A 26,782-nucleotide genomic window follows, 5' to 3' on the forward strand; every position below is an offset into this window, starting at 1 on the left:
CAAGGATTTTATAATTATACTCATTACTGTAATGTGTTGTAGTGGAATAGCCAGGTCACAGTCTAAACCAGTATGTGAGCACCTGAGAGCCCAGAGTGGGGCAGCCTAGATCCACCCTTCCTCTCTCTCACTCTCACTGGTGCTTCTGGTCATGCTTCTGGGAGCGCGTATACACTCAGAGCCTGCTTGGTTTGCCCCCTCCTCTGGCTCGCCAGAGTTCAAATCAGAGAAGGCTGCATTCCTCAGCTCACCCTTTTTTCCAAACCCTTGCTGAAAAGAGTGAATTGATTTTGATATTTTGTTCTTTAGTGCTTGTATCTCTCATAAAGGTTCTCTCACTGCCTTTGTTTGCTTTATATGTTTGCATACTTTCACTGAGAAAATATAAAAGCCCTCAAAAGTTCAAAAGTTTAACTGAAATTAGAATTAGTTGAGGGTTTCTGAAATATGGAAGTGAAGACTTTAACATTTTTTTATATATTTCATATTACAATTAGACCGCAGCATGATCAGATGAAATATATTAGCATGAAACTTCAGAATAGTGGGACAACAGTTCCCCAAAATGATTCAATATTATTAGATCCAACAATATTTCTCACATTCTGCAAAGGATACAATCTTGAGCAGCATTTGAATGCTAGAAGGCAGTTACCTAATGAGGTTCAACAAGGGCAAGTTTTAGTCCTACGCTTGAGGAGGAATAACTGTATGCATCAGTACAGGTTAGGGGCTGATCTGCTGGAAAGAAACTGCAGAGAACTTAGGTGTCCTGGTGGGCAACAGGTTGACCATGAGCCAGCAGTGTGCTGTGTGGCCAAAAGGTACATTAAAATGAGCATAAAGGGAGGACACCCTTCCCTTCTACTCTGCCCTGATGAGTCCGCATCTTTAATACTGTGTCCAGTTCTGGACTCCTCAGTTCAAGAAAAACAGGGAACTATTGGAGAGAGTCCAGAGGAGGCCTACAAAGATGACTGGGCCCTGGACCATCTCCCCTGTGAGGAAAGGCTGAGAGACCTGGGACTGATTGTCTGGAGAGGAGAAGATTGAGGGTGGATCTTATCTATGCTTATAAATATCTGAAGGATGGGTGTCATGGAGATGGGGCCAGGCTCTTTACCACTGCCCAGTGACAGGACAAGGGGCAATGGGCACAAACTGGGATACAGAAAGTTCCATCTGAACACAAAGAGAAATTTCTTTGCTTTGAGAGTGGCAGAACACTGGAACAAGCTGCTCAGAGAAGTTGTGGAATCTCCTCTGGAGATACTCAAAACCTGCTCGGATGCTTCCCCATGCAACTTACTGTAGGGAACTTGCTTTAGCAGAGGAGTTGGACTACATGATCTGCAGAGGTTCCTTCCAACCCCTATGATTCTGTGATTCAGAGATGAATAGTAAATGCAATGACTATAAAGAAACACCATTGTTTTGACTTTGCAAGACACCTACCCCACTGCTTTTCTGTAACCACTGAGTTCCAGAATAACTATGTACAAAATAGTAACAAAAAGCAGCAGTATAATTTTTGGCAAGGAAGATACACGTAGAAATATTGCCAAGGTGAGAGTCCCCACTACACAGGAAAGGAAAGCATAGTGAGCTGTATCACATGGAAGTTCATTCATTGTTTTATTTGTTCCACCAGGAGAAATGATAACTATAGAACTGCTGGAATTGGTATTCCAAACCCAAGGCATGCATCCAACCTAGAAAAGATAGGAGAGGAGAAAAGAGGAGAAAGTTAATTGTGAAATGAACAGAAATGCAGCTGGTGTGGGGATTGACTGTAGTTCAGTACTAATTGGGAATAAATGGATATAGAGTTCCCAGACAATTAATTGCTCTAATAAAATCTTCTTGAAATGCTATGTTTTGTGTGGGATAAATGTTTTGTTCACTAGTTGTCAGCAAGACCAACTAATTAAAGCCTGGAATTATTTGAGCAGTTTCCCTTTCAGTGCTCAAAACCAAAATATTTTCAACCCAAAGTAAGTGTGAAAAACTTATGAACTTCAGAAAGTATTTTATATTGTTATTTGGATGAGAAAGCCCATATATAAATGTGTCTGATTTGTGAACTATGTAAGCCATATCAATTTCAATTAATCAAATATAAAATAAAAGATATTTTAATTTTTATTTGAAAAAGTAGGCATGGATAAACATATCTTCTCTACCTCAGAGATAATTCATCTATCACATATGATTCAAATATTGTATCTTGTCTCTTAATATCCATTCCACATAGTTATCTTTGATCAATTTCTTCTCTAGAATAGGATATTAAAAAAAAAAAAAAAAACACAACTTTTTTGGTACACGATGATTTTTAATCAGATTCTTTCAAAGGCAATGCCACATATAGATCTCAAACCTCTTCGACAAGGAAGGGAGGAATCACTGGCAAACAGCTGCAGTACAGTTTTAACTGCACTCCAGTCTTCACGCTTTACTAAGGGAGAAGATTAGAGCTAACATAAATGAGGAGAGTGGGACTGCAGTGTGAAATTGATTTTAACAGGAATTGCCACATAAGCCCTGCTCTGTACTTAAGCTTCTTTTCTGAAGTGTGTTATTAGACCTTTTTACTTTATCCTAACCACAAATAATGAAATTTTACAGCATGCTGCAAAATAACTGAAAATCTGAAAGGTGATCAATGAATATACAGGACTTCGTAGTAATTCAAATAGATGAGACACTGCAGATAAATGTGAGTTAAAATACTGATTAACATTATGAAATGAAATTGTAAAGGCTGAGGTGAAAAATCAATTCAATGTGATTTTGTTCAATGTCCTTAAAAATGCTCTTCATACTGCAGTCATCTGAAAAAAAAAGCATGCATGAAGACTTTATGAATGATGTGCAATTCTTCCAGGAAAAATGCATCTGTTCTGTAACTAAGTAAAATCTCAATACCTAGCTTCTCTGCTGGATGAGAATTTGAAGAACCAGTGTTTTCTACTGATCAAACACTTATCCTAAGTATTTCAATGGATGAAGGCTTTTATTTTTATTTTTATTTTACTTCAATAAGGGATAGATTTATATTCATGGCCTATTTTAAGTTGTAACTGGATGATCCTTACTGGAGTCCAGAACTAAATTCCAATCTTCCTTCTGCTGAAATTTGAAATTCAAGATTATCTTAGCTATTTACGAGTTCTGTATTTTATTTTCACTGTCTATTATCTCGGTCAAGTAAGCATCAAGTATATAGGGGATGATCCACAAAACTTCCACTGTCATGACATTCATCTAAGTCTAAAAGTGAGATGTACTTCTGTATAGCGACTTTTGGGTTGCTGAGAGGCTAGCTAGACTGGAAGCACTGCATATCTATTTAGGTATGTAGGCACATGAGGAATCTGTGTGCTCTTACACAGATGATGTTCAGGAAAACCAAGAAATATCTGAATATCAGGAATTCTTGGTACCCCTCAAGACATTGGATCAGGACAAGGGATCCTCTGCCCATTCAGTTCAACTTGATAGATATTCCCAGGGCACATCCAGGGACCAGTGAATACATAAAATATGAAATAATGAGTGTGGCATCACAGTCAGCATTGCTCCTGAAACCACTGTCTTCTTATTGCTTAGAACACATTGCTTGCATCCCCACAGAGAGGCATGGTTTGAGACATCTGCTTCCTCAGAAGTTCCAATTCTGTTTAGCATGCTATTTTTGTGTGGATTCTTTCCTTTGGGTACCTTAGAATATTGAATTCATTCATGGACAAAGTGCTGAAATTGAGTGCTGAGAATTCAACAAAGCAACTGCATGCCAAATATTTAGGCATTCACCATGTAGAACTAGCTGTTAAAGAAACTCAGTTTTTCAGAATACTGAGCACGTACTTCACATCAGCTCCTCAGACAATAGATTCAAGTGGACTGTATAAAAAGTACAGTGTAAAAACCTCTTATTCTATATCATCCAGATTTCTAAGATTTTTTTATCTTTTCTGATCTGTCTAGACATAAAATATCTGTTACCATGCAGAAATATTTTCTATTAGTTGTCACACAGAAATAACCTTGTTACCATACATTGTCTGTCACACTATACTAGCCATTAAACTATTAATCAAGTTTAACATTTAAAAATGATTTTTCCATAAAGAACGTGGCAATTGCAGATTTGCAGTGATCCTATCTTTAGATATAAAAAATTCCACAGTTTTTGTCTATGTATTATCTATACGATATGCTAATAACTTCTCCATTCCTAACTCAGTACTCTTATTCAAGACTGTGAAAATTCAAACTAAACAAAGTAAGTTTTGAAGAAACTTGCTCTGCCAACAACAATAATTAAAAGAGTTAATAATTAATCGTTGTACATGCTCACTGGTATCTGTAAAACATTGTTCTTAAACAGAAAGCTAAAGTTGATTAAATACTCACCACACATCCTTGAGCCACAGAGTATATTAAGATCACAATAAAAATACACAAAATGGTACGAATTTGTATTGTTAGGCACCCTGGAAAACACTAAGAAAGAGAAAAAAGATTAATACATATTTTAGAAATATTTTTAGAAGTGGAGTTGTTACTATTTAGTGGCTTTATATAGCAAAGAAAGTGATGTTTTCCTGCAATGTAAATTAAGAAACAAGCATGCATTTATAATTACATACATACGTAGCAGTAATAATTGTGACTATATGTTTTAATAGCAATTGCATTTCTGGGGTAATACACATGAAATTATGATTACTATACATTATTTCTCACTAAAATTAAAATTCTTTGGACTATTAGTAGGATGCCCATTCATAATGCAAAGTGGGATGGCATTAGACTTTTTTCCCCTGAGGAATGTATACAACACATGTTTTGCCTTGCAAATTATCAACTTCAGATGAACCAAGAGAACATACTGTGATAGCATGGAACTTTGGAATGGTATTTGTGTCTTCTGCTATAATAGTCACACTAAATGTCAGGATAGTTTGAATGATCAGAACCCGTTAAAAACACTGAATTTGTCAGAGCAGAAACAGCATTGGGAAAAAAATGTCTAGTGGAATAGAGTCTTGTGAATCTCTTACTCATCTCCATGAATGAAATGTACGCCAAAAGATGAGAGAGGGAGGACAAGTCTGCCAGGGTATAGTATTTATGTTTGTTCCAACCCATACTGTGTTGGTTTTATGTGGCAATGTTTCAGTAACAGCAAGTGGCCTCTGTGAGCAGTGCCCAGCAGCTGCCCCATGATAGATCAGAGCCAGTTCCAGACATCTCCAAAAGAGACATCTGTAGCTGGCCAGAGCTGAGCTGGGAGCAACACTGGCTGTGATGCTGGAAGAGAAGGTTTAGGAAAAGGAAAAACTGTTGTGCAAAAGCAGCTTAGAGAGAAGAGTGAGAAAATGTGAGAAACAGTCCTGCAGATGTCCAGGTCAGTGCAGAAGAAGGACAGGATGTGCTTCAAGTGTGGAGTAGAAGTTCCCAGCAGCCCACAGAGAGGTCTAGGGTAGAACAGGCTGTGCCCCAGCAGTTCATGGGGCACCATGCAGAGCACATCTCTGCATGTAGCCTGTGGAGGAGCCCATGGTGCAGCAGAAAGCTGTGGCCCATGGACAGCCCCTGCAGAAGCAGGCCCTGGGTCAGAGCTGCAGCCTGTGAAGAGAAGCCTGCAGTGGAGCAGGAGGTTTGAGGGAGCTGCTGCCGGTATGGACCCATGCTAGAGCAGTGCCCTCCTGAAGGATGGGCACAATAGTACCCCATAGGTGCAGTACTAGAAGAGCTGAAGCCTGTGGGAAGCCCACATGGGATAGAAAGGATGCAGCCTGTGGGGGAATCCCAGGATGGAGAAGAATAGAGTGACAATGAAGGAGCAGCAGAGATGAAGCAGCCTCCATTCCCCATTACTCATGCCACTCAAAAGGAGGAAGGAGAAGAGAGAGCGAAGGTGTTTTTAGTCTATTTTTAGATTCTCACTGTACTATCTATAACTAACAATAGGAAATAAATAACATGAATCTCTCTTCTATGGTGTCTGTTTCGCCTGTGATAGTAGTTGTAGAGAGACTTCTCTGTCCTTATCTCAACTCTTGAGCCTTTTTCTGTTTTTTTGAGGAGGGGGAGTGAGAGAGCAGCATCGTAAAGATTATCTAGTCTGTGTCCTCCTGCAGGTTTTGACAAATATGTTAAACAGGACAAGTCACTTGGGTAGACCCCTGTGGTACTCCACTTACTACTGCCTTCCAAGTGAAGTATGACCTGTTATCTGAACCTGATCATCCAGACTGGTTTTCATTTAATCATCAAGATGTTTACTCTCCTAGACTAAAATCTATCTATATATATGAAGCAGATGGTTCATTTTTATCCATATGTATAAAATGCTGTTATAATGCTTTTGTACAAGGAGATAAGTATATTCAGTTAATTCAGTGTGCAATGAAGTTGCTCGCACAGGATAAAGCAGTAATAATAAAATGTTGAGAATTTCCATAGTTTGAAGATAATGCTGCATGGTAAACAAGTACAAAGCAAAATGCAGATTCAAAACAGTTCCAACACATTGCATAGACATTTTTCTTGGTGTGTGTTGTGTGTATGTTATAAATATTAACATGCTAGAGCAGTGGGATAAAAAGGAAAGTAAAATTTTAAAAGGTAAGGTACAAGACACATCTGACCGAATGCTCTGATTAAAGCATAAAATGTTTATATTTCTGACTTTTTGGTCATTCTAAAACAGCATCTGCTCTTTCAGAACAGTACAGCATTTGGGGCAAAATTTTCTTGGTTTTATTTGTGGGATTTTTATTAACTAAAGATGTAGTGTCAGATACCTAAATGCTAGGTAACCAGTAATGTTCAAAATTATTATAGTGATTTTACAAGTAAGATTATAAAGCTTGAAGCATCTTTTAATAATTACACTTTATACTTCCTAGTGTAATATAATGCTAGAAAAGTACCAGAAGAATAATTTGAACACAGGAGTCCCCAGTTCACAATTCTGTATTCATTACACATAATATATTACAATTTATTTGATATACAAGACAAATTTGTCAGCACTGCTATATTCTAAATTTTAATTTTTTTTTGTTTTGTTTTTCTAATGCTGGATTTCATCCAATAAAATACTGAATCTCTAGAGAAACCTGAATAAGTTATAAATCCTGTTGACTGCTGAAACAAACCTTAAGTTTGCACTAGTCCCAGGGAAATTACATAAAGTGGAACAATTTCCCACAAACTCCATCTGTATCTAATGATCATGCAACACTTAATAAAGTACTGTTCCTTCATGAAACAAAAGAGATAATTAAAATTACTCCTATAAAATTGTCTAAGTTTATAAAGATCTGTTATGTACCAGATACTCTGCTAAGATGCTATTTATGTTTCCATGAAAACAATTACCTTTCTCCTGCCAAAGGCCATATTTTCTAACTAAAAATTAGTGTGTGCTAATCAGCAGAGCAGAATAACTGTGTAGGTGTTTCTTCTGATTATTTTCTGAAAAAAAATAATAAATTTGGTTTAAGCCACCACAGATAGTTTTCATCAGAAAATTAGTCTATAGATGCTTTGTTCTGATATAGATTTGTTCTCTCCTACAACAACCAGATGTTCTGCATTATTACTGTTGTGAAAATGTAATGGAGAAGAACTAATTATTTCTTAAGATTTTTGAAAAGGCCAAGAGTTTATTTGCAAGACACTTTACCAGGAAAGTGGTTGATTATTTGACAGGAGAAGTTTTGAAAACAAAGAGGAAGTTAGCTGCACTTCACACTTAGATACTAATTGCAGTGGAAGGATTCATGCTTCCTTGTAGAAAGGAAAAAAATCCAGATTAAAGCAGCTATTCATCTGGGCACTTGGATGGTTTTAGTAACTAGTGGTAGGTGCTCAGGGAGAAATTGCAAAAAAACCCCACCAACCAACCAACCGATCAACCAACCAACCAGCAAAACTCCACACCCCCCTAATAATGATAGGACTGAATGCTACAGTGCTGAAAAAAATTACTCATGTAAAAGACCGTTGCAAAAAAAATCAATCAATCAATCAATCAATCAAACAAAAAAACATAGCATTAATAGCACTGAAGGCTACAATGCTGGAAAAAAATTATTCATGTAAGAGATCTGTCTTCAAGTGAATAATCTTTTTTTTTTTTTGAAATGCCTACAGTTTTACTCAGCAATAATCTTAAAAAGCAGATAGATTTCAGATCTCACGCTATGGAGCACGCAATGATGGCTTTGTAGTTCATTGAAGAAACAAAGTGTAGCCACTAAAAGAAAGAATAATAAAAAAATCTTAAATCACTTACTTGTACTCTTGTGACATGTAGGTACATAATACAAGCCACTAGGAAGCATATGCAGAACACCAGGAGAACAAGAACTATGGTACTCCTAGAATCAAAATACAATAGGTTAATAATAACATAAAATACAATAAGTTAGTACTTAACCTAGTAGCAGATATGAAAACAAATAGCAGAGATGTTTTTCTGAAATGGTGATGCACAAATGCTGGAGGATTTCCCCCTGTGATTTTATTGTAAAACTAACCATTTCAGGGAAAAAATCACAGTAAAATGTGCTGCTTTCAAGAATGAGAAATCAGTAAACTTTCTCGTTTGTGGCACACACTGTGATCTTAGCAAGGGGATCAAAGCAACTCAGAAATTCACCTATACAGGGTGCAAGGAAATACACTTTCTAATTTTGGACTAATGCAGAATATTCAGCATGATGACTCCTATAAATGGAGAGCGCAACTCTCCATTAGTTGATCTTGGCAACTGTGTATCAATTACTACCTGCTTTTCCCTTCTAATTTCTCCTCAAAGACTGAGTAATCAGAGCCCAGTCAACTCCGTCATTTATCAAGTCAAATAAAGTCAGACTGGACTGCACTCCCTTCTACCAACACAGAGCAACTCCTTCCATTTGAGTCTTCCTCAAACAGTAAGAAAAATCTTATCTTTCGTGAAGATGCTGTAATAATTCTGATAATTCTTAATCTTCCTTTTTCTGCTCTTTCAAAATAGGTTTGTTCTTAATTAGGAGTACAAGCCTAGTACTTCCCTTACTCAACAACCTTACATTATTAGAGCAGTACTTTATAGATATGGCAAAAATTAGTTCACTATACTGGCGCTTTGATTATTTTTAGGGACTTCCCATCTCCTTGCCAGCTATGGAACCAAGCATGCATTTCAAAGCATAAGATAATCTTCACACCTTCTTTTCTGTGAAAATAACATGCATCTTGCTATCAGTCTTGAAGAATTGCTTATACAGAGTTTCTAACAGTAGAAGAAAATGAGAAGTCTTTTGCTACATGTCAGTATTTGCTTTTGATTTGAAGTTCATGCAAGAATTTATGCAAGAAGTCATCAATACACAAAAAGGGATAACGCTGTGATGTAGTATGTGTATCTAGAACCAAGAAGTAACTTGAGATTATAATGTGGATTCCGAATAGAAGTATTAATAGATAGCAGGCTCCTCTATATTTTTAGAGAACTGGAGTGTATTTAGGATGGTAGTACTGCAAGGAAGCAATGGAGAGAACATGACTGCAAGTGTCTTTCAATGCAACAGTATCCAACCATTCACACTAGTGCTGAGTGGGACTTTGAAAGATACTGGGCTGCTACCAGAAAAGAAGAGTTTTTTGAATATGAACCCACTGAGATATCAGAAAGATTGATCATCAGAGTTTTTAGTGGCTAGGTTGTATTTTTGCCTCAATAACTGGAGAGCTTAAGTTGAAAAGAATGTAGCCTTTATTCCATCAGACACATCTGAGGATATAAATATGTGTTCAGCTGTCAAGCTGCTGTGCTGAGATGATTACAGGAACAGCGAAAATGTAAAGCTTTTTGTGCATTTATGCAGCAAATGACTTTCTTACAACAATTTTTTTGTCTAGATTTTTTAACTTTCCCCTTGGAAGACTGTAACACATATTGAAGACCATTATTATCACCTCTCCCATTATAGTAACACTTTACACTTCTTGTCTTGGCTTTTGCATTTGCTTGTCATACTTAGAAGTACTTTTGGCAATCTGAAGAGCAACTTTAAGCTCCAGGTTTTGTGAAGGAGGAACATTTCTGGTATTTTCACAGTTTTAGTCAAGCTTGTTGTTTCATCTGTGCCACAGCAAGGAAAGAGTCACAGTTTGATCGCCTAAAATTAAGACTGACATGTTTATTGGAAGATGTTACCATTCAGTATGTGGCTTTTCTAGCTTGCCCAATGATGAACCAATCCATTTTCATGGCATAGATTGTTCATGCTCTGCTGTATCTTCTATTATCTGTCACATAATAGCTGAATCTGAAAACCTGTCCAGCTTTTTTTTTTGGAGTAATGCTACTTTTTGGAAAGGTTAACAATTATCATGGCAAATATTCTTGCAAATTCAGTCTAGTTCCAGTGACACTAATGCTCTTTATTTCTCCTTATTTTAAATTCCATGGAATCCAAAGTCTTCCACCTACTGTAGGTGTACAGAACTAGATGAAATAGTTCTCAACTGTGCTCCAGTTAGTCAACAGAAGCAATCTGTCTGGAAACCAGATGATTTTTTGCAAGTTACTTTGAATTTTTCAGATGTTAGGTAAAAAAATTATACGCCAGTGACTATTATTAAAGTTAACAATGTGTCCCTCAAACTTTCAATTAGAAATAATAGAACCATATAAGAGTGTTATTCTATCTAGAGATTTGTGAATAGAAAATATTTGAATTAAAATGAGAGTAAATATATAAATAAAAATAATAAATATAAACTAAAGTATTATCCTGTGGCCCATTTCATCTCCATTGAAATCCTGATAATTTATAAGTGTGAATGAAGTTTACTTTTGCTATTCTCATCTGAAAAAATGAAATCATTATCAAGTTATTGAAATTATTTGAAATAGCATCAACCTGTAACTTAAAGATTTTTGGAATGAAGTCTAATTTGTCTGTAGTAAACATTTAATATAGCATTGACAGTACTTGAATTAATACATTATAGAATTCAATAACGAGCACCAAACGCATTCTCAAATACAACATGAATATGTCTGCTTTAGTGCAGCCAAGCTCTGACTACAATTCACGTAAGAATGGCCAAACTATATTTGTGGTTCATTTGGACAAATGGAAAAGTTGTTAGTCTGAGGATATACCATCAGAGACTCTCTAAATTGAGAAGCTACCAGTCCGGTTGCTAATTGCCTTTCCAGAGATGATAGCATTTCAGTTCTGTGCAGGCTACTTGAAGATATTTTAATTTGGATTATAGTGGCAAAAGATAGAAACTTACTGTGGTATTATTAGAAGGTAGACAAGGCCAAATAAGGCAGCTAGAATTAGTGAGAGAACTACAGCACTGGTGAAGTATTCATCCTGAAGCTGGTGGTACTGTTAAAGAAAGGAGACAATGAAGACAGTGAGCATTTAATGTATACCCAGCCAGCCACTCACACTTGTCCACTCTTCGCAAGAAAGAGCAACAACCTAAGGCCACTTCACAAGCATAAATATTATCATTACTTAATTCACAAAAAAAAAAAAAATTGGATGAGAATAGTCTACAGAAGTCTTTGCTTGATAGGTTTATTTCAGCTGTTTCTATTGGCCTACCTATTTAGCTTTCACACTCAAATTAGACAAATCCAGGCCAGACACAGGAATATTTTTATTTTTTGGATCAAAAATGATTCAGCCTTTTTTTAAGCTGAAGAAGGAGGTGCTCCTTTCCTCCTACTCTTATTCACCACCTCCAAAACATCAAAAAACACTTGGTGCTGCTTTTAAGGAACACTGTCATCTGAAGCACTCAGGACAGCACACAGGTACTACTGAGAGACTCAAGTTCACTTTTAAACAATTATTTTCCCTAATTCCACTGAAGCACAGTCCCTACAACAGAAAAAGTTGTTTTCCCAAGAAGTTCAAAAATTCAATCTTCTTTTACCACCTAATGTTAGAATTTGCTTTTGTCAGAACAATTCTAGATTTACACAGAAATACTCCTAATTGGGATGTGATAATAACATCAGTGCAAGCAACTCAGTAGAGATCCACACATAGAAGTTAAAATCAATGGAAATTGAGGCCGGGTTTTCACATACTTTAACACTGTAATGCAAGAATAGAAACACTGAGTCTTGCAAGATGCAGGATTTTCTCAGGAAACAAAGTTTACAGTAAATAGTTCATTATATATATATATATATATATATATAGTATATATATATATATATATATAAGTATATATATATTACTATTATATATATATATGTATAAGTATATATATATTACTTTCAAGTTGGCTACCCGCAACAAGTACAAGTGTGAAATACAGAGTAGCCTAGAAAAGCACATTAACTGCAGAGAAAAAAAAAAACATTTCAAGGAAATTTTGGATTATTTAAACTTCATGTTATGATATTAAAAGAAGGAAAAAAGAAACAGAAAAAAAAAAATCACATGAAAGATTTGAAAGATTTGAAAGTTCTAAGTATTTCTAGAAACACAGTACAGTTGAATTGAAACATCTCAATTAATCTTTGCCCTCCATAAGTGGAAAAATAAAAAAGAAAAATAATTGGATTAGATTGGATATAAGGAAGATGTTTTTTACAATACAGGTGGTTAGGCACTGAATCAGGCTGCCCAGAGATGCAGTGGGCACTCCATCCCTGGACACATTCAAGCTTAGGTTGGACCAGGCTCTGAGTAACCTGATCTAGCTGTAGATGTTCTTGTTCATTGCAAGGGAGCTGGACTAAATGACCTTTAAGTGTCCCCTTCCAACTCAAACAATTCTGTGATTCTATGAAGATTCTACGATTTTATAACTCTTCCTATATATTTATGTGCTTACACGTCTGAAGTAAGTCCACAGCTTTCAGTACAGTATGTGGTGTACCAAGAGAATTAAGTATTCCTTTGTATTTTATAGGATTGATTGGATCAGTCCTCATCAGACAACATATGTAGAGAGAAGTGTCCTCCTACCATCAAACCTTTTACAGAGCCAGTGAATCAGTAGGCAGTCACATTGTCATGAGAAAGTATGAGGAGCTTGAAACGTAGAAAGATTCTGATCTTTCTTTTGCCTCCTCCAAGTTCTTCCATAGAAGGTAGAGATAATTTTTCCCTTTTAGCTAAAAGACAGTCCATCAGATTATTTAAAGGTAGTGAGAAGAATTTAAATACTGTCTACAACAACAACAAAAAAAGCAACAACAACGCAATGCTCATTGGTCAATGAAATCAGTAAAAAAGTATTTGAAACTCCTTACTTTCTTTTCACGCTCAATTTGTTTATACTTCAGTGTAAAGAAGTTCAGGTCAGCCATCTCAGACTCAGTTTGCCGGGCCTCTATCAAACGACTGATGTATCTGTTTACTCGAGTTCCTGGAGTGTTGTACACAACATTGGTAGAAAAAGAGGAACGATTCCTGAGCTTTTCAGAGGCTGTCCTTAATGCTCTCCTCTGTAGCACGGATGGAAGACAGAAGCACAGGCTTTTATTAGCACAGAAATTTAACGTATTCATATTCTCTCAAGTTCACGGTCACTATGAAGAATTCATTAAGAAGAGCAACCATATAGGATCTTCTTTCAGTAAGATTACCATCTTCTAAGAACTCCTTAGATTAAATCCTGATCTCATTATTATCAATAAAAAAATGCCCACCTCATTCCAGGATTTCAACCATCATCATTTTCTTTATGTGCTGCCCTGAGACTTTTTCTCCACCAAGGAAATAATCAGTCCACTGAATGACAATGGACCATGGCAATTAATCAGTTGACATACCAGTTCATAACAAATATGTGTACTACACCTGCATATTTAATACCTGTGAAGAGGGCTCATCATTGACTGATTTGTTATTTTGGTGATTGTAAAGAGGAATGAAACTTAGCAAAAGTAAAATAATTTTTCAAGCCCTGTTTTGCTGGCTTCATATGTAGAAAGGAGCTTATTCTATCATGAAAAATAATCTTGTGAACATACATGGACTAAAACATTCAAATCAAATCTTCTGTTTTTTGTTAGTCATAGCAGAAATGCTAATTTGCCAGCCGTGCAACTGAAGCTCTTTTTTTTTTTTTTTTGGTTTTGTTTTGTTTTGTTTTGTTTGTTTGTTTGTTTGTTTATCTCCTTTGGTAAAAGAGAAAGGAGAACTGGCTACAACACATAAGGGGAAGACTGAATACTAAATGAGTTTTTTTGCCTCAGTCTTCCCTGGCAGCCGGGATTCCTATATTTCTCATTTCCCTGAAGCTTGCACCCCTGGTCCTCTAGGTGGGAACTGGGGGAGTAAATCCCCCTACGCTTTAAGGGCAGAGCAAGTCCGAGACCACCCCATTAGACTGAATGTATACAAGTCTATGGGGCCAGAGGACATGCATCCCAGTGTCTTAAAGGAGCTGGCTGATGTGGTTGCTGAGCAGCTCTCCATCATATTTTAAAAGTCATGTCTGTTGGATGAAGTCCCCAGGGACTGGAAAAAAGGAAATATCACTCCCATTTACAAGAAAAGGTGGAAGGAGGACCTGGGGAACTACAGGTCGGTGAGCCTCACTACTCTGCCTGAGAAGATCATGGAACAGATCCTCCTAGAAGACATGTTAAGGCACACAAGGGACAAGCAGGTGATCTGAGACAGCCAGCATGGCTTTACCAAGGGGAGGTCTTGCCTGATCAATCTAGTGGCTTCTGTGATGGAGTGACAGCATTGGTGGACAAAATGAAGGTGGCTGATATAATCTACCTAAACTTGTACAAGGCCTTTGACGTGGTCCCCCACCACATCCTTATCTCTAAATTGGAAAGATACAGATTTGAGGGGTGGATAAGGAATTGGTTGGAAGGCCATAGACAGAGGATTGTAGTGAATGGCACTATGTCCAGGTACAGACTGGTGACAAGTGGTGTCCTACTGGTGTCTGTCTTGGGACTGGTGTTCTTCAACATCTTCATCAGTGGCATTGATGATGGGCTCAATGCACCCTCAGCAGATTTGCTGGTGACACCAAGCAGAGTGGTGTTGTTGACACATTAGAAGGAAGTTAAAACATCCAGTGGGACCTCAACAAACTTGAGTGGTGGGCCCATGGGAATCGCATGATGTTCAACAGAGCAAAGTGCAAGGTGTTGCACATGGGTCAGAGTAACTCCAGATACATATATACAGACTGGGAGAAGAACTCCCTGACACTAGCCCTGTGGAGAAGGACCTGGGGGTCCTGGTAGATGAAAAACTGAACATGAGCCAGCAGTGTGCTTTTGCAGCTTGGAAGGCCAATGGTATTCTGGGCTCCATCACAAGAGGGGTGGCCAGCAGGGACAGGGAGGTGATTGTCGCTCACTACTCTGCTCTTGTGAAGCCCCATCAAAAGTACTGCATCTAGGTCTGGGGCCAAACACTGCAAAGATGTGGAGCTGTAGGAGAGGGTCTGGAGGAAGGACATGAAGATGATCAGAGGGCTGGAGCACCTCTCCTACAAAGACAGGCTGAGGGAGCTGGGCTTGTTCAGCCTGAAGAAAAGAAGGCTGCAAGGAGATCTAATTGCAGCCTTCCAGTATTTAAAAGGGGATTATAAACTGGCGGGGAATCAACTTTTTACTTGAGTAGACAATAATAGGACAAGGGAGAATGGTTTTAAGCTCAAGGAGGGAAGGTTTAGATTAGATGTTGGGGGAAGTACTTTACACAGAGTGGTGAGGTGCTGGAACAGGCTGACCAAAGAGGCTGTGAAAGCCCCATCCCTGGAGGTGTTCCAGACCATCTTAGATGGAGCCCTGGGCAGCCTGGTCTAATATTAGATAAGGAGGTTGATGGCCCTGTCTGCACAGGGGGGTTGGAACTCGGGGTCCCTTCCAACCCAAGCCATTTTACGTTTCTATGATTCTATGAAGCCTACAGCATACTAACAGGGATGAACAATACAGCCTTTTTTAATTAATTGAAAAAAAAGATGACACAAAAATGCTTCTTTGTTTTAAAATCTGGCATGGAGTTATAAAATGGAATAAACTCTGTAACCTATTATTCTATTTGTAGTAGGATTAAAGTTACTGTGCTTAGTCAAATTAGCTGTTGCTCATATAATTGCTTTCACTATGTGTCTTTTTTCTGTTATTATTTTATAAAGCAGACTTACATGATATCTGTGATTAAGGCACATTACTTTTATTTCTCAGAAATCAATTGAATAAATGCATACTGAAGTAGTGTGCTGACTTCAGAGTTTTATAGACATACCTTGTTTAAACTGCTTAGGAAACTTCAATCTCTGAATAAACCTTAAATTGAAACACAGTGTATTTATATTAAAATGATATATCCTATATCATGCTCTAAGTTAAATATACTGTTTCAGGTACAAAATCCTGGATCATTTGGTTCAGGTAAAGAAATTATCTCAGAACTTCACTGTATATGTTCTAACATATCTCATAGTTGGATTTTTTGTGTATATTATGAGAAACATTATAAAGAATTGTACATATTTCAAAGTCTGTGTATGTTGCTATTTTCAAATACTAGAAGAACAGTACTAACTTACAACTGAAAGGCCATACCAAAGCACCTAGATTACATCCATTTCCGAACTAGATTTGGAATTTCTGGACTTAATCACTGAAGTTGCATTCTAAAGGAGCTAACAGAATTTTCTCCATTTTCCCACAGAAGAAATATGTGCATACATAAAATCGAAAATAGAAAAGTTATAAAACTTTCTGAAAATAAGACTTAGATTGAATCTTCAATAAATGTACATTATTCAAATAATAATAAAAAATAGATTGAAAAAAAAAGTGGAGAAATAAATTCAAAATTAATAGCTGATTCATTACACTCTTTTTCTGCTTTGGAGTACCAATGGAGTGGCATATGTTATACTGTCATCTGCTAGCAAAGAAAACAGAGCAAGTCTTCATGTGTTTTTTACTCTGTTAGTTTCCAGGTGAAGCCATGTACAGAAAAGTTAGACTAGCAGATAAAGCTGCTAGTATGACGAGTTATGGCATTAAAATCTTTTCAAGGATGTTGTTTCGGTGTTTATGCTAGGACACCAGAAAGAGCTAGCCAGGCAATCCCATATATAATCAGAGCAAGTATCTGTCCACATGAATTACCTTATCATCATCTTCGCATGTCATGACATTGGAGAAAGGGATCTCTGCTTTGAACATCTTACGGCAGTGCATGAGCTGAACAAGCAGATAGCAGACTGTCTTGAACTTCATTCTTTTGGCGGGCTTAATGTCTGATAGAATCAGTCCAGGAAATATCTGTTGATAAGAAAAATATTATTATTATTTGTAACTCTCATTAACATTCCACTGTGGATGTATCTACTATCAGATATCTACATCATCTGGAGATCATAGAAAGCAATAATCCAATCAAAAAGCAATGCATTTGGATAAACTTATATATTCACATATTAAGACTACTTCATCTTTTCATGTACATATCTATATTTTAACCTATTTCATATTCAAGCAAAGTATTTAAATACAGTTAATATTTTGGGAATAGTTTCCTACATAGAAATGTAAGTTATTAAAAAAAAAAAAAGACAAGTTCATAAAAGAGGCAATATTTGTACTTCTTTTAAACATCTGGAAAATTAGAATAAAAATTTGCAGGAATTTTTTAGTAAATGATGCTAAAAATACAATTCCAATCCTGTTCTTATTCCCTCATTTTAGCCACTTGTTAGATCAATAAAATCAGAAAGGATGACTTTTGCTTCAAAGACACATGCCCTGGAAGGAGATGGTGACTCAGTGACTTTATATTTTATACCTTGTTTTTTCAAAGTATGAATTATTCTCAGAGGGTAGAGTATAACCTATTTTTTTTACCATGGAGCTCCCATTTCAGCAAGAACAAATATCTTCTTGGTTAACTTTTCAGCATGTATTCAACGTTTGCTGATTTTATTAAACCTATAATACACATTCACATGCTTCCACAGACAGAAAAAGAATGATCCTGTATTCTACCCTCAGTGCTTGTACCAATCTTATTCATGCTTGTAGAATATGTAAAGTAGTGTTAATGCGAAAATTTGGAAGAAACTCATGCCACCACACTATGGAAATTTAAGCTTGTAAAATTAATCTCTTCTGGAACAGCAAAATAAGCAGCAGACAGTTTGGTCCCTAATACTTCTAAATACAAAATAAAAATCATACTACAAAGCTTTACTTAACTTTTCTAAACACTCCCAATGCACTGAAGGATTGATGTCCAGTTCTCGCAATACTAGAGCAGTTTACGTCATTACTTGATGTAATGTAATGATCTAGAAAACAAGATGGATGTAAACTTGCACATTTATTTAATGTATGATTGCATGGATATCTAAATTTAGAGAGATGGAGGTGAATTACTCTATGCTTATATTCTGAATGGCATCTCAGTTATGGGTTTGATATTCCGTTTAACACATGGTAAAGCACTTTCATTTTTGGCAAGCATCTCAAACCTTTCACTGTGGACATTGCTTTGAAAAGGTCAAGGAGTTTGTTTTTTTGGTTTCCACTAACTCAGAAAAGACAGCCTTAAGTACAGAGAGCTACAGCAGGTGCCAAAAAGGATTCTTTAAAGAAGTGCCTCAGTAGAAATGCAAGAGTGGCAAAAAACAGGCACAATATCTGGCTAGCAATAAGTTCAAGAAGGCATCAGAAAGAAAAGCAAATTACACCCTCCTATAAAAGAACAGAAAGGAATTTAAATTTTTCTCAATGCAAGATTCTTACAATAGATGCATTTCTGATTATAATGTGAAGCTTAAAACTGTGGCTCAGGCAGTATGTCCATGCCACCAACATGACTCTTCCTCAAATACGTTTATTTTCATGTAGTTTCCTAAACATAACTTCAAAGAAGTAGGTAGCACAAACATTTTATCTCATACCATCATCTGCTATTTTCCTTTCTAAATCTTATCAGCATGTAATAATACAGACTTTGGATGTTGAAAATACAACTGAGTTTTCCAGCTGTCTCTGATTCAAATCAAAGGTTTTCAGATCAGACCACTGAATAAACCAGAGTACTGTGCCTAACTCTATGCTCCCCTGCACAAAAAAAGATAATCTGGAATGAGCCAGTTCAACAGAGGCTCAGAAACATGATGAGCGTGCTAAAAGATACGACATATGAGAAAAGCGTGATTTTCATTTAGCTGTGAGAACACTGAGGAGAGATCAAATACCGACGTAGTAATTAGAAGCCAGATTCATCCCCAGAGTGCTCAAAAATATATTAACTCCTGAGCTACACTACTAGTTACTAGCTTCCAACTAGACTTTGCATCACTGAACACCACTCTCCGGGTTTGATCATTCAGACAGTTGTCAATTTGCCTCACTGATTATCCAACCCATACCTCAACAGTCTGTGTCTGAGAATCTTATGAGATACAGTGTCCAAGGCTTTATCAAAGTGCAGAAGACTATATTCACTGTTATCAGCCTAGCCATTTCAATGCAGACGTTTATCAAGTTGGTCAAGCATGACTTTCCCATGCCAAATTCATGCTGACAACTTCTGATGATTTTCCTGTCCCTCACATACTTGGAAATGGCATCAGGTTTACCTGTTTATCGTCTTTCTAGGGAAGGAGGTGTGTTGTCAGCAACTGCGAAATTGTGAGACCCCCCCGCGGGGTCTGATGTGCTAAGCTCCCTCCCTGCTCTAATGATTGATGTGTGATGTAGGCCCCTAGGGGCGTAGACGAAGTAATTAAGCTATATAAGGTAGTTAATACGTGTAATAAACGCCATTTTACTGCTCATCATATTGGTGTCACCTCAGTAATTGGCCAAGCTGCGGTCTCCTGGGGAAGCGGAACGGACGCGTACTGTAACAGAGGTGAGACTGACTGGCCTGTAGATCTCTGGCTCCTCATTCTTGCCCTACCTGAAGGCAAAAGTGATGTTTGCTTTCTAGCAAAAGATGCCTCAGGCATCTCTCCCAGTCGTCAGGATCACTCAAAGATTATTGGGAATGCCCTCACAGTGACACAGCATACTAACTCAGCACTCTTGGGTGCATGCCATGAGACTCTTCCACACAGATTCTTAAAGAGGCCAAAGTCTCCTTTCCCAAAGTTCAGGGCTGTGACCTTTCTTTTTACCATCTCTTCCTGCCCTCAGGATACAGAATTCCACCATCTTATGGTCACAGCATCCAAGACCTCCATATTCACTACAAGAGCCTTGTTTTTAGCGGGATGAGATCCAACAGATTACCTCTCCATTTTGGCTCATCTATCATTTCAGGGTGGAATTTGCCAGCAGTGCTCTCTAGGAAAGTACTGGATTGCTTGTAAGGTCTCAGTCATCAACTCCTCCTTCCCCAGGCAGAACTCCATACACTCCAACTGGTCTCTTGGGAACAGAAGGCACAGTTCCTGCTCCTCATTTTCCTAAAGAGCCTGTATCACTTCATTGCAAGACTCTAGTCATGAGTGCATTCCACTACGTCTCTATGACTCTGGTGAGATTACAGCCGTAAAACTTCACATATCTCTAGTTACTGTAATATTCATTCACCACAGTACTTGCCTTAGTAAAACAAGCATTTATGAAGGTCACCCTAGAATGCCAGATTCCCATAAGGGGGTTGGGGAATTTCTCCATAATGGTGCCTTGTCACTTCTTTGTTTACATGCAAAGCTGGTGCTGATCCTGCTTAAACCCCATTTTGTTGCTTTTATGGTCCCAATCCCCCACTTAAATATATTGGTCCCACTTAAAATATAGTTTTGCTCCACTTTATGAGCTGGAACTCATCTCTCCCAAGCAGATGCTGATCCACAAACAGGGTCCCATTATCATAAAACCAAAACCACATCATCAACACTAGTTTTACAACCAAATATTGACTATGCAGTGGAATTCCTAGGTCACAGCCTGAACCAATATGTGAGCACATGAATGCCTGGAGTGGAGGGCGGGGAGTGCTTCTGGGAGTGCATGTGCAGTGTGGATTCCTCCCCCTCTACCTCCCCCCGCCTTTCTCCTGTGGCACAAGAGTAAGAACGGGAGAAGGCTGCATTCCTCAGCTCGCCCCTTTCTCCTGCTGCTGGAGGGGTGAGTTAATTCCTCAATCTTTGATATCTTTTCTTGTAGCACGTATATCTCAAATAAAGGCTCTGTCATCACCTTTGTTTGCTCTACACACTGTCTGTGCCCTCCTTCTAACAGCATTTCCTCTTGTGAGCAGGATTCAAGAGAAAAACACCTGGACTCCATGTCTTTGTTTACTTTCCTTAGAGCTTTGTCAGATGCCAGAGGTTTTCCCTAGCAGTACTGTTTGTTCTCACATAGAACACAGGAAAGTGTAGTAGTGAGAAAAGTATACAGGATTCAACAGTACCACACAGTATCCTAGAACTGCACCTCCCCTGGCTGCCAGCTGGTAGGTCAGATGAATCACTGGCTCTAGCTGATAGGTCAGATGAGTGCTGTGGTCTCCTGCAGCAGGGACTCATTCATTACGTCTTGTGGTTGAAGTCTAATACAGGCTGCCTGATCAAGAGGAGCCTGATGACAAGGCTAACTTGCTTCAGCTACAAGAAGCATCATACACACAGGCTCTCATCCTGCTGCGAGATTTCAACCACACAGATAGCTACTGGGAAAGAACACAGCAGGCTACACAGGCTACAAGCAATCCAGAAGACTCCTGATGTGCATTAAAGAGAACTTCCTTGTCCAGGCATTAGATGGAGAAGCATTACTGCTGTTCATCAGTGCAAATGAACTCATTAAAGAGGCTAAGATTTGAGGGAGTCTGAACTGTAGCAACAGTGTTCTTGGTGAGTACATGATCTTGAGGAATATGGGCCTGGGAAAAAGTCAAAATTAAACTTCTGAAAAGAAAACTTCCAAAAGTCTAAGGATTTATTGGATGAGATCCCCTGGAAAGCTGTCCTTAGTGACAAAGAAATTGAGCAGAGCTGGCAACTCTTTAAAGACATCTTTCTGAGAGCACAGGAGTTCTCCATCCCCATGTGTAAGAAGTCAGGGATAAGAGGCTGGAAACCAGCATGACTGAGCAAGGACCTGCTGGCCAAGCTGAGAAGGAAATGCACAGATAGTGGAAGAAGGATATGTGGCCTGGAAAGAGTGTAGAGATGCTGTCTGGACATGTAGAGACAAGATCAGAAGAGCCAAGGCACAGATGGAACTGAACATAGCAAGAGACATGAAAAATAACAAGAAGGGATTCTACAGGTGCGTTATTCAGAAGAGAAAGGCCAAGGAGAATAAACCCCTAATAAAAAAGGAGAACTGAGAAATGGCATTGAATTAAGTTAGGTTAAAAGTTATTACTGTCACGGGGTGCTGAATTGACAGCTACAGATCTGACATTTGCAAGACAGGTTTTAGCTGCTGACAATAGATGCTTCTCTACAGACTTCACAGAATCACAGAATTGTAGGGGTTGGAAGGGCCCTCTAGAGATCATCGAGACCAACCCCCCTGCCAAAGCAGGTTCCCTACACCAGGTCGCACAAGTAGGCATCCAGGCGAGACTTGAACATCTCCAGGGAAGGAGACTCCACAACCTCCCTGTGCAGCCTGTTCCAGTGCTCCGTCACCTCACCTAAAGAAGTTCTTGTGCACATTTGTGCAGAACTTCCTATACTCCAGCTTATGTCCATTTCCCCTTGACCTGTCTCCATGTATCACTGAAAAGAGACTGGCATCACCACTATGGCCCCCACACCTCAGATATTAATAAACCTGGATTAGATCCCCTCTCAGTCGTCTTTTCTCAAGGCTAAGCAGACCCAGCGCACTCAGCCTTTCTCCATAGGGAGATGCTCCAGGCCCTTCACCATCTCTGTGGCCCTCCGCTGGACTCTTTCCAAGAGGTCCCTGTCTTTTTTGTACTGGGGAGCCCAGAACTGGACGCAGTTCTCCAGATGAGGCCTTACCAGGGCAGAGTAGAGGGGGAGGATCACCTCCCTCGACCTACTGGACACACTCTTTTTAATGCACCCCAGGATGCCATTGGCCCTTTTGGCCACAAGGACACACTGCTGGCTCATGGCCAACCTGTAGTCCACCAAGACACCCAGGTCCCTCTCTGCAGAGCTCCTCTCCAGCAGGTCATCCCCCAGCCTGTATTGGTGGTATTGACTTAGACAATCAGTACAATCAGTACAGACAGTGAGTCTCCTGTTTCTCCAAATAATATACAGAATAACAGAATCACAGAATGGCCAGGGTTGGAAGGGACCTCAAGGATCATGAGTCTCCAACCCCTCTGCCACAGGCAGGGCCACCAACCTCCCCATTTAATACTAGATCAGGATGCCCAGAGCCCCATCCAACCTGGCCTTGAACATCTCCAGGGATGGAGCATCTATAGCCTTTCTGGGCAGCTGTTCCAGCACCTCACCACTCTGTGAAGAACTTCCCCCTGACCTCCAACCTAAATCTTCCCTCCCTCAATTAAAAACCATTTCCCCTTCTCCTGCTCATATTGTTAGCTATCATATCTCTGGAATGCAAGGTAGCAGGCTCAGACAGTAAAACCACAAATTAATGAAGAAGCAAAGGATTGGTGGACAGAGTTGTAGCCAATAAAATGGCCAGCTAGAGCTAAGTCAGCATCCTCCACCTTGACCCAGGTCAAAGAGTACACAGCAAGAAAGACATACGGCCTACATCAGAAAAGACCACCAGACAACCACCAAGAGATACCATGCATGCACAAAAGAACTGAGACTTGGAATGGGGAAAATGTCAGCCACTCTGGGGACTAATCATAATAACCTAAGCTTTCCTTGGAAATCTAATGCATATGTAAGCAGCTTGTTCTTTAGATATGTGCCTTTCTTGCCCTCTGGTACTCAGAGTAGTTGGGAATACCCCCTCTGCATCCAGCATGGGTATGCAGCTCTGAGTAAACATACCTGCTTTATGACTATTCTGTGGTTATAGAGTTTGATTCCGCATGTCATCATCAACAGACATGGAAAAGGCTGAGGTACTCAACGAGTTCTTTGTCTTCACTGGCAATCAGGTTTCCCATGCCTCTCATGTCTCTGAACCTCTAGATATGGGTTGGGGGAGCAAAATACCTCACATCGTAAGCAAAGAGGAGGCTCAAGATCACCTGATGAAACTAAACAAGTCCATTGGCTCTGAGAACATGCATCCCAGAGTCCTGAAGAAACTGGATGATGTAGTTGCCAAGACATCCATGCCTGGAGCCCTCAGGAGAAGAAAGACATTGAACTATTGAGGTGAGTCCAGAGGAGAGCCACAAAGTTAATCAGAGAGCTAGAACACCTCTCCAACAAATAAAGGTTGAGAGATCTCTGCTTGTCCAATCTGGGGAAGAGAAGGTTCCAGGAAGACCTCCTTGCTGCCTTTCATTACTTAAATGGAGCTCATAAGCAAGATAGAGAATTACTTTTTACGTGATCTGATAGTGATAAGACAAGTGGGAATAGTTTCAAACTAAAAGAAGGGAGATTTAAATTGGATGTCACTCGCAGTCACTGGAACAGATGCCTAAGTTGTGGATGGCCTATCACTAGAAGTGTTCAGACCAAATTTGGATAAGGCCCTGCCCATTCTGAGCCATCCTGAGCATCCTGAGTGGCAATCCTGCTCACAACATGGAATTTAGAATGAGATTATTTTTAAGGTACCTTCCAACTCAAACCATTCTATGATTCTAGGACACGTCATTCCTTCCTGATGTTCTTGCATGGTTTAGGTTTAAGGGTCCAGATTTTGGCTTCTATTCTACACTGAGAGCAGTGAACCCCTTTGTAGGTGTAAGCCCTTGGATGGGGCAGGAGTCTTCCTCTTGGTACCAGCTTCCATACTTTCCTTTCTACAGGGGTTACATATACACCAGCAATGAGGATGGACACTTAGCTTCCCTTATTTAGTTGGGATCTTACAGTCTTAAAATTACTGCATCACAAAGAAGATTCCATAAACCTCCCATCTTTTCTGATGCTATGAAGATTACTCACTTCTTCTATTAATACCTCCACCTGATAGCACAGCTCCTCCAAGGCAGCACACCTCCTGCATAATTGTGACCGTCTCTCCTGGCATCAAAATGAGGCCTTTGTCACTTCCTGCAAACGGGGATGTGGAAGGCTGCATCTGCCATGCCGTGTAAAGTTTTATCTGCCTTAAAGTTTTCAGTCCAGCAGGGAATATCTGTTCCAACAACTGCTGGCAAGATATCTCTGTGGCATGTCTGCGATAATTAATCATCTTAATACAACTGTGAACACCCTAATTCAAACGATTCTGTGTGAACTACAGCACAAACTATATTTTGTCTGCTTCTCTTAAGAGGAACATGTTGTATTTTCAAAAGTCAATCTAATGGTGAAATTGGCCCTGCTTTTAGCAAGAGGCTTGATCACACACTCTCCAGAATCTCCTTTCCCAAAAGTACCATGCAATACTATGAAAATGTGTGCCACACACACAAGTAGGGCACAATGGCTGTTCTTGATCATGGATAATTTTATAAATATCTTTTGTTTGCTTGTTTGGTGGTTGCAAGACCTATAGATTATTCCTTATGATTAATGACTTCCCATTCTACTTACATATATAGCATTAAAAAAAAAAAAAGCACAAGCAAAGAAACTCATTTTACAAATCTTGTCCCTTCATTATTGTTATTATTATTATTCTTTTTACAGCAGAAAAATGCCTTATGATACAGTGGAGTGTTTCATTTAAGTCACTTTCTGCTCTAAGTGAAAAACAATGGCAAGGAGTACAATCTGTGAAAACACTTGGAAAGACTATACACACACACAGAACACAAAAAATTAACCAGCAAAACCAGAAACAAACATGCAAACAAAAAATCCACCCCAAACCCACAATAGAATAATCTGCCTTTTCTCTGAATTTGCTCCAGGCCTGCATTACAGGAAGACTGGAACGCAGCACTCTCATTCTGGCTTATTTTGTCAATGTTTTACTTTCATGCTTCTTTTGTATCTATTAGGATCATTTTTTTTCACAGTACACAGTTCATTTGGTATATAATTTTAGAAAGGCTGTTGCTTCGCAGCAAAATAATCAGCAAATAAGATTAAGAGCACTTTGAAAGCAGCCAGACTATCTACAGCTTTGTGAACATCCTTTAGTACACAGAAACATACAAGAGCTGATTAAAATTCTGAGAAAAGACCTGTGTTTGAATCTCATGATACTATGATAAGGGATAAATTGACGCTTATCTGGGATTCTCAGAAACAGCAGCAGACCACTGCCACCCTGATTCAGCCACAATGCTTAAAACAACACTGGATAGATGATATCAATGATATTCAAGGTATATTTACAGTAGCCATAAATGTGGTAGCATTGTATTTGTCTGTGTTTTTTATCTTCAAGTCATTGAAAGTCCTGATTAGTCATTGAACTTCCTGATTATCGTTTTGTCCTGAGATAAGTGAGCAAACTGTATTTTTTAAAAATGTATGATTAGGCATTTGCTTTTCTATCCTTTTGCTTACCACTCCTCAGCTAACTCTCAGAAAAATATTTAGTATCTTTTTATCATTAAGCAACATAGTTCTATAAAACAAGCTACTAGCACTTAGAATGGCATAGCCATTACTTAACACAGAAATAGAAGTTTTTAGTAGCTGTGAAGACTAAAACAATTTCTGAGAGTTCAACAAAAGAGAAATCCTATACAATTTCCCTGCATTTCTCCCTTCTAAAGAA

At 38.7% G+C, this 26,782-nt stretch overlaps 1 protein-coding gene across 1 annotated transcript in view; it reads right to left on the bottom strand.

The window, feature by feature from the left end:
• Window positions 1-26,782, bottom strand: part of ADCY1 (adenylate cyclase 1) — a 155,305-nt gene that overhangs the window by 19,638 nt on the left and 108,885 nt on the right. The window contains exons 8-13 of the mRNA XM_052697657.1: window positions 17,162-17,317; window positions 13,307-13,501; window positions 11,320-11,417; window positions 8,318-8,402; window positions 4,420-4,509; window positions 1,456-1,712 (exon numbers count right to left, since the gene is read on the bottom strand). Coding sequence (XP_052553617.1) covers window positions 1,456-1,712; window positions 4,420-4,509; window positions 8,318-8,402; window positions 11,320-11,417; window positions 13,307-13,501; window positions 17,162-17,317 — 881 coding nt within the window. The remainder of the gene's footprint in view (window positions 1-1,455; window positions 1,713-4,419; window positions 4,510-8,317; window positions 8,403-11,319; window positions 11,418-13,306; window positions 13,502-17,161; window positions 17,318-26,782) is intronic.

Source organism: Tympanuchus pallidicinctus, unplaced genomic scaffold, assembly GCF_026119805.1.
Source record: "Tympanuchus pallidicinctus isolate F22 unplaced genomic scaffold, pur_lepc_1.0 scaffold31, whole genome shotgun sequence".
Lineage (NCBI taxonomy): Eukaryota > Metazoa > Chordata > Aves > Galliformes > Phasianidae > Tympanuchus > Tympanuchus pallidicinctus.